Consider the following 9,117-nt stretch of genomic DNA (forward strand, 5'->3'; position numbering starts at 1 on the left):
TCAGAGTCACACTGTTAGCGCTCGAAGATTTGTGTAAATTTGACAAGCTGAACGCATTCTGTACTGTACAGGAGACACAGCACGGAGGAGATTGACAATGGTCTACAGCCAATCAGGATGCAGAACACAATCCGCTGTTAAAAGCCCCCGAAAAAAAAAGCATGCAAAATTGCACAAAAAATAACAAACAAAAAAACCCAGCAAACCGCAAAAGGTAAACCGTGTTATAGCGAGGGACCACTGTAGTTTTTTTTCCTCCTTCACTTTGATTCTATACCTTTAAAATGTTGTTTTATTAGACAAATAGATGTTAACAGACTACAAAATCCAGTAAAAAACAGTAAACTCATTGGTAAAAAAAGAAAAACATGTTTTGAAATAAAACAAACTTCCAAGCGGAGTGGCAATGCTCAGTTGTAGAAGAAGGGTAGAAACAACCCATCATTATGGAAACAGACCATAATATCAGTGATCAAAGAAGGGGAAAGAGGGAACAGAGTAGGTCATACAGACCCATTTCTAGATCACATATTATAGAATATTTACTTGAATAATTCCAAAAAGACCAGAAAATATTATCCCTGATTTGACAGATTCTGGAAACAAAAAAAAACAAAAAAAAAAACAGGTTTTACTGATAAGAGGAACACGCAAGACAATGTAAGGCGAGCACTGCAACTTGTTGATATCATGAGCAATAGTGATTCAAAGTCACTGGCCAGCAGTCTTAATCTACAAAGGGCCCATGACTCGGTACAATAGGGAGTTTTTGTACCTGGTGTTAAGATGGTCTGGATTTAAACATGGAGTTATAGGTCATCTTTAAAAATTATACCAGTCACCAAGTGCCCAGGTGAATGTATAGTCACTGTGAAACAAGGATACCACCAAGGATGTCCCTTAAGCCCCACATTATTTGCATTATTTATAGAGCCTGTAGTTCAAGTCTCTAGAGAAAACAGTGAAATTAAAGGAATTTTGGTTAAAGGGATACAACACCAAATATGTGTAAACGCAGATGGCAAACTTAACTCTAACCTGACAATCTCACATCAAGCTTGGAACAATTCAGTTTTTACTTAGGATACTAAACCAGATCCAAAGCCTATCTTAATCCAATTATTCATAATAAAATTTTTTTTAAATAAAAATACTATTTATAATGGAATACCAATAATATGATGTACCTGGGGGCTAATATCCCAAATAATCTAAAAAATTCTTTAAATTATGGCCACATCAAAAAAAGAAACAAAACTAAAATTTGACTTAATAGTGACGTAATTTAATATGATTTAATAAATGTAAAAGTTCTATACTGAAGATGAATATCTAGGTAATTAGATGGGTAAAATGTGATGAAAACTTCAAACTTTCTTGGGGACTTTGTTGGAAAATTTCCAACATCTCAGTGAAAACTACAATTTAGACATAGATGATTTGTTTAGATACTTAAAGGTGAAGCAACACTTTGATAGAAATACTAAAACTATTGGGGAATCTGATAAGAGGACTGTTATTATTTGGGGCACTATCCACAAGAAACAGGTATCTACAATTTATACATGAATACAATCTCTCATGAAATATTCCACCTTATACATCAAAATCAAATGGGAGAAGAAGGCAAATGTCACGGCAACAGTTGAGGATCGATTAAATATGTGAATTAAATGCCAGCTAGTGGAGAGAATATTCATGAAAGAATTTTATGTTTTATTGCTACAAAAAGAAAATTCCTACAAAATAGCAGATATGACAAACAGTAACACAACCATATCAGGTTTTGAGATTGACAATAGTTTTGTTATTGTATATTTAAGTAATATACCACCTGATTATTACATTCAAAACAAGTATTTTCCGAAAGTATTATTTATTGACAGTAAAAAGGTAATATTAGGGAAGTGGCTGGATAAGGAGCCACCGACTAAAGGCAAGTTGTTGGAGAGCATAAAAGAAATGTATGAAATGGAAAAACTTCTTTCCCCTAAGACAGTATTGTTTGGCTGTTGTATATAAACAGTGTATGCTAGTTTTATATAGGTAACTATTGTTTTGGACATTGGGCACTATTTATAATCTATGTTTATGGGTACGGGTCAGATGTTTCCAAAATGGTACTGAGGACTCATCTAGGAACTGGGTGGAATTGAAGGACTAGTCTGGAATTTCATTGAGTTTTCTTGGGTGATAGGTGACCTCTGGGACTAATATCTTGCTCCCATCATCCCTTACCAGTCGGGAAAGTTTACCTGCCCTAAGCCTGGTTCTGCCAGAGGTTTTATCCAGTTAAAAGGGGAGTTTTCCCCTTCCCACTGTCACAAAGTGCTTGCTCATAGGCAGTTGTCTGATTGTTTGTGGGGCTTTCTCTGTTTTATTGTAAGGTCTTTCGCTTACAATATAAAGTCCCTTGGGAAGACTGTTGTTGTGGTTTGGCGCTATATAAATGAAGTCAAATTGAACTGAGATAATGTTAAAAATAACCACTGTCATGGTCAACTACTGACTACGTGTGCCTTATTGTATTACTCCTGGTGACCCCTGGTTAGGGTTTTTTAAAAAAAGGGCCCACACATGAGCCCACTGTGAAATTCCTAACCTATAATGAGATAAATATATGTTAAGACTTCGATAGCTGGTACATCTTCCTTATTAATGTATCACAAATTCCCTGACTATCTACAGCAGATATATGATCAAGTGATTACCTATAGAGATTGACAGACCACGTGACTTTCGCGCATTGCATGCCGGGAACTCGTGGCAAAACAATCCAAGTACCGCATCAAATGCAAGCATTTGCAGCACCGCAAAACGTTCATTCTTCGGTTCCAATAAATTCTTGCTTTTTCTTTGCCCCCCAAAAAGGAATGCACAAAACGAAGGAGAACAATGCCGGACCGTACAAAGACAGACTTGATGAAAAGTCAAAGAAAAGATACGAGGAAAAAAATCAAACGAGTGAAAGGGTTAGACCCTTACGAGCACACAGAGTGGACAAAATACGTTAGCGTGCTGCCCAACTTTCACCACGCTCATATTTATAATTATACTGTTCTTGGAGTGAGTGCATACACTCATGAAGTTTAGTAACTTCAGGTCACTGCAACAAGCCCAGGTACAGTTTACCGACGGATGGGTGCAGGACGTTGAAATGCACCGTGTAGAAAGACCATCGTACGTATCATAAGTTTACCAGTCTCACAAATCGCCTTCATAAATACACATTTGTTAACCGTTTATTAATAGGACCTTTGAGATCAACGGTAATTAATTAGTAGTGGAAATAATTTCTGGTTTGCATCACAGAAATGTAGCAGTGACAATAATATTATATGCTGTAATCACACTGGGCAATTAGTGATACAAAAAACTGTTTTCCCCTGTGAATAAAAGTATATGTTTTTGTCAATGTAACATGGTAATAACAGAAGCGAAACGCAATATTGTGTCAGGACAATTCACTATTTATGCACAATAAACAAAGAAGCATAGTGCGACAATTTCTGTTCAGCGCCAGACCAATTATGTTATGAAAAATGACGTATTAACTACAACAGAAGACTGACTTTTGTGGGAATGCTTGGAGCAGACTAACATGTGAGCTGGAGTGTTCTGGGACGTTATATTTGGTCTTTGAATGGCTGTAATCCAGGCCATCCGTCGCCTCTTTGTTACTTCGGAAACATGGCTCGAACAATTTCTCTTCAATGACGTAATCCGATAACAACCGATCTCTTTACCCGTTGGCTTCCCGTGGCTGTCATGCGACCGGCTATTGCAGTTAATAACACAACAGCTTCTTGCCATTTTTTGTGTTTCTTTTTATCGCTGTGTAACTGATTTCAATTGAAAGCCTGTGTGCGCTAGTATCTCTTGCCACGAGTTCCCAGAATTCTTTGCAGTTTTACCCCTGAATGACGTCACATTTTCAATCTCTATATACTTTTAAGACAAACAAGCTTTCCTGTTTCCAAATGGGTGAATTCATCAAAAGTTTGAATCATAAATGAGCCCTGAAAAGTCAATAATCAATCATCCTTAAATTGGGGAGATAAGTTAATTATTAGGATAGTAAACAGGTCTAGCAAAGATATTTGTTTTAAAATGAAGATAATAAAAGCAGTGTAATTAGACGATTCCTAATTTGAATGATTTCAAATTTTCTTTTCGTAATTTATGAAAATGTTCTTCTAAAGAGCAGTGAGGGAGGAAAGAACAACCTCTAATTATAGAAGCGAGAAACCGTTGAGGGGCTCTTGGGCCTTGAGTTCTTTTAAAAGCCAGTAGAAAGACTACAACTTAATCTTGATAATACTAAAACCCTGGGGTATTGGAAGCTTAGCACTGATAAGAGTCATAACAAAAGAAAGCACATATACACCTTAGGGTTTAAAAAATATAACAAAACAATAGGGATGGGTATTGATAAGATTTTCACGATTCCGATTCCATTTTCGATTCTGTTTAACGACTCGATTCTTTATCGATTCTCTTATCGATTATTTTTTTTTAAAAAAAGGAGAACACTAAGGTCAATTAGCTTAGATCTTTGTTTTATATCTTCTCTTTGAACAAGATAGAAATTTAGGAGTAACATGGCCTTACAAACCCAACAGTGAGATCTTAACAGATCCAACCTACGGCTCTTCAATGGGGTGTCACAGGGTCCCCAGGAAAAAAAATTGTGAATGTAAAATAATAAAATAAATATTCTTCTGTAGCAATTACACAAGAATATCCAATAATGTCCCTGCCTACAATTAAACACATTCACTTACCGAAAATCGGGGGCATCTGCTGTGGTAAATGGGTGCAAGGCTTTTACCACAAACTGAGTCTCTGCTCAGTGACATTCATCTATCCTGGCCTGAAAGGAGACGCTAACGGCAGACTGCAGCGAGAACTGCCAGCATCTGAGCCAGCCAGACTCTGTCTCTCTCATCATGGTCACCTAAATGCACAGTAATGGCAGGTTTTGTAATGAGGCAGATCGCGCTAACATAATATGCACTGTTAGTTGATTATTTACCTGCCGTATTAACGGGAGAGGACGTGCAAACGTTACCGCTGCTGCTGGGCTGAGATTCACGAGTCCGGAGCGGAATTAAAAACACGACATTTATTTAAGGTTATCGCGCGTTTTGTGAGCAAATGCTTTTGCATATTCGTAGTGTTTCCTCCCTTAAATGAAATATCTACTTTGCAAGTATTGCAAGTTGCCCTGTTGTCATCAGTTCTCGTAAAGTATAACCAAACTTTTTAGCGTTTGAGCCGCCATGTTTCCTGCCAGGTAAATGACGCTCCGCAACGTGGTGACGTCATTCGGGGCGACTGGAATCGATAAGGGAATCGTTTGCAAAAATGGCAAACAATTCCAAGGAATTGAAACAGTGGGAACCGGTTCTCAACAAGAACCGGTTTTCGATACCCATCCCTACAAAACAATCATGCTCACAAAGTGTGATTCTGAAGACATCTCTACAATCACACTCTTGATTTCACACTGTTTTATACACAAGCTTCAGATTTGGGCTCATGTTCTCAGACAAGCTCGATTTAATTAGTTTGCTTCCATCAGCCCAATACTAACAGCTATTTTGATGCATCACTGAATTAGATATAGGATACTTACTTGTGATAGGGCACTACTACCCGCTCTGCAAGTGACTTCACCAACTAACTCTATTTTGACTGCCCCTGGTACAGAAATCGTCTATTTGCTGAGACTTACGGTGCTTAGGCTTCTAACAGCCACAGTCTAACTCAATTCTACATTATTGCAACTTAAATGTTTACCTAGCTTCTTTTGAACAGCTGAACGATCAAAATATCTAAACCAGAAGTGCGCTATCTGTTATCATTACCTTGATAGTGGGTGGTGCAATGGCCAAGTATTTGTCTCCATTGTGGTAGGTGATAGACTCTTGTCCTATGATTATAGCTCCACCAAATGGCTCAGGGACTAAAATACAAGCACACAGGCAAGAGAGTGATTATTCTGGGAAGTTTCTGCTATTTTGGAGATGTTTACAGCACAGAAGCTAATATCCTCTGCATTACCAGTTATCAGTCGTGCTGTGGGTTAAATTTATTCAACAATTGAAATTATTCACGACTTGTAAATTAAACTTACATTATGAACTAGCAATTCATAGCTCACATCCTTGTGTTTTCACACAGCAGTTAAATAGTTGAAATACCTGGGATCACCATTGACGCCTCAGCCTCCACATTCTCCTGTTTCCAGGGGCCTTTGTTAAACTCCTTCTCCCTCAGAGAAACCTCATAGGTCTTCACATGGCGTCCCTGAGGGTCCTATGAAACACAATACATGGAATAAAACTGGTCACTAATTGCACTTTGCTACTGTGCATTGCTTAGTTACCATAAGCTTGAAACCATTCTCACGGAATAAATAAATTAAATAAAAATGTCCCGGATATATGAATCTTTCAACATATTCTTTTTTTCCGTTTCATTAAAGGCACATTCCCACATTCTGTACTGCTCGTGTACCTGGTAGATGAAACAAACAGTTGGAGCCTGGCAGCCGTACAGAAAGTGAACGTCGATGACCTGGAGCTCCTCCAGTCTGATGTTGAAAGCTTTGAGCTCACGGTTGTCCCTGTCCAATGGGATCACCTTAAACAAGCCGTCATACAGCCGCAGGCCAATCATGCGGCATTCTGGGTCTACAATTCCGATGATACCCGTCTCTGACGGACGCCCAATACGATCCTGCAAAACAGCATTGGGTTAGGAACTGTTTAGCACTGGGAGTGTATGAGAAAGCATCACATTATGTAGCACATAGCTAGTTACATTTTCCAGCTTTTCTAGTCTAAGAAGTCCAAAATGTCACTGATATAAACCACATTAAAGAATACAAGAATTCTGTTGTTTACCAATTTAAATGACAAATGGATAATTTAAAACAGTCTAAATTAATATGAATGTAGTGGAGCTAAAAAAGAGTGAACTGCTGCATTCAACCAAGAAGAACAAAATACATACTGGCCTTCATATGAACACACCATAACAAATAGATTAATGTCCTTACAATGTGGCTCGTGTCTATAACAATATTAGTTTTGTTATCTCACCTGGACATTGCCATGGGCTCTGGTGATGATGTCAATGCTCTCCCCAGTCTGTTTGTATTCTAGGATGCAGGCGTTGTACTTAGATGTAAGAATGAACAGCAGGTCTTTGCTCTCACCCTGAAGAATGAGGAGGAAAAAGGCACCAGAGTTACATGTTATACACCCGATCAGCCTCTGTGAGCCTGATTAGAAGACATTGTCTGCATGTGTCATATCCTGTTTGTAATGTGCAGACTTTCACTATTTTTGAGAGGCAAAATTTGCACTCTCCAACCAACTTTGTAGATGATTGAGAAACACACCACAGCACAAATCATTTATGGTGCAGTTAAATATATATTAAATAACCAGACCACTAACTAGTCAAGCAGGAAAAATAATTCAAAGTGTTACCGACTGCACACAAAACTTCTTACCTTGGGCCTGAAGAGCTCCATAACAGCAATTCTGCCATACATGCCCACTTCTTTGACGGGCCTCAGGCCCTCTGCTGTGACCACATAGATCTCCAAACGTGTGTTTTTAGCTATGAGCAAATTGAGGTCTTCAGCAGAGGTGAAGTGACCTGCAGAAAACCAATGTTTACATTATGTTCAATACACTGGTTTTAATGTGAGAGTAATAGAGTAGTAAATTGGGGCATAAATATTCTGGTGCTTCTCAAATACATTTACATATCATCTTAGCTGCTGATTTTTAATGTCTTCTTTAGTCTTTAGCCAAATTACTAAGTCTATTAGCAGCTTAAAAATAACTTACAAGGAAATTATTCAACTTGCTCAAGTGTTCTAATTTAAGGAAATAAAGGAAAATCGTTAACAGTTACTTGTGTTCAAAATGGTCTAAAATAATATATCTTGGCCAAACTGGTTCATTCCATTATCTACTCGAACAAAGGTAACTGTGTCAGAGTCAGTGCTGCAATCAACGTCCTACCATGAAAAATAGTAATTTCGTAAGTTCTTTAAACATCTTTACACTCTGATTGCACTTGGCACTATCAATTATCAGATTGCTTAACAATGAAAGTAACTTGTAAGTAGATTTCACGTCTAGACTATTACACGTGAGCATTCATCTCAATTCGTCACCTCATATCATCTCGAGGTCTCTACTATCGCCATGAAAAATAAAAAGAGAGTGAACATGAAGAGATGATGCATCCTACGCAGCCATTTCACGAGTGCATGTCAAACTGTAACTTTAATGTTACAGAATTACGATTGGTCTAGCCTGAAATACAAAAAGACAGCAGCATAAGCGTCTCTATGAGCTTTAATGCATCACGGTTTTTGTGAGTCAAATGAACGAAAACTTAATCTAGCTTAACTCGTTTTAAGTGGGGCACTAAGTCTGTGTGATATGCTAATGTGTGTGAGCAGAGGAAGCGCATTTTGATCCGCTGCAACTGACGTGCAGGACACAGCTAACGTTACATCAAAAAGAAGAAGCAAGAAAAAAAAACGTCTGCCGTGTGTATGTTAAAACAGACGTGACAAGAGATGTGTGTGTGTTGAGACACGCATACAAACGAGCAGAACCTATGTGACAAGTAAACCGTTGACATAGCAAAACAAGAGCTAGCGGCTACTACAGGCCCGTTTGGAGCACTTTAGTTGTAGCGCGGGAGCAAAGCTAACATGCAGGTGGCAAATGTTTCCTTACTGCACAACGGCGAAAAACAGCGCGGATTTACCTGTGATGCAGGCGTTAACCGCCGTAGGTTTCTGGGCTGTTACAACGTAATTGTAGGACATTTTTGACAAAAACAAAAGACAAACACCAGAATAGTGTTTAATCTCTCTCAAGTGACAAAATCATTGATAATAAAGCTTCCGGAAGTAGAAAGCTGAGCTCTGTAGAGGTCTGAGATTGAGCGCCGCGAGCGACGCGGAGGACTACCAGCAAGGCAATGATTTTATTTATTTATGCGTTACATAAAACGGGAAACGCATTAGTCAATCGCTAAAAGAAAATATATTTATATGAAATGTACAAATAAATAAAT

The 9,117-nt window shown here is 38.2% G+C and overlaps 1 protein-coding gene across 1 annotated transcript in view; it reads right to left on the reverse strand.

Moving 5' to 3' along the window:
* Nucleotides 1-9,003, reverse strand: part of ddb1 (damage-specific DNA binding protein 1) — a 55,427-nt gene extending 46,424 nt beyond the window's left edge. Inside the window, exons 1-6 of the mRNA XM_006793817.3 lie at nt 8,806-9,003; nt 7,526-7,674; nt 7,110-7,226; nt 6,523-6,744; nt 6,207-6,321; nt 5,871-5,968 (exon numbers count right to left, since the gene is read on the reverse strand). Of these exons, the coding sequence (XP_006793880.1) occupies nt 5,871-5,968; nt 6,207-6,321; nt 6,523-6,744; nt 7,110-7,226; nt 7,526-7,674; nt 8,806-8,866 (762 nt within the window). The 5' untranslated portion in view covers nt 8,867-9,003. The remainder of the gene's footprint in view (nt 1-5,870; nt 5,969-6,206; nt 6,322-6,522; nt 6,745-7,109; nt 7,227-7,525; nt 7,675-8,805) is intronic.
* Between the last annotated feature and the right edge of the window lie 114 nt (nt 9,004-9,117).

The sequence above is a fragment of the Neolamprologus brichardi genome, chromosome 1 (genome assembly GCF_056152115.1).
Source record: "Neolamprologus brichardi isolate AB-2024 chromosome 1, ASM5615211v1, whole genome shotgun sequence".
NCBI lineage: Eukaryota > Metazoa > Chordata > Actinopteri > Cichliformes > Cichlidae > Neolamprologus > Neolamprologus brichardi.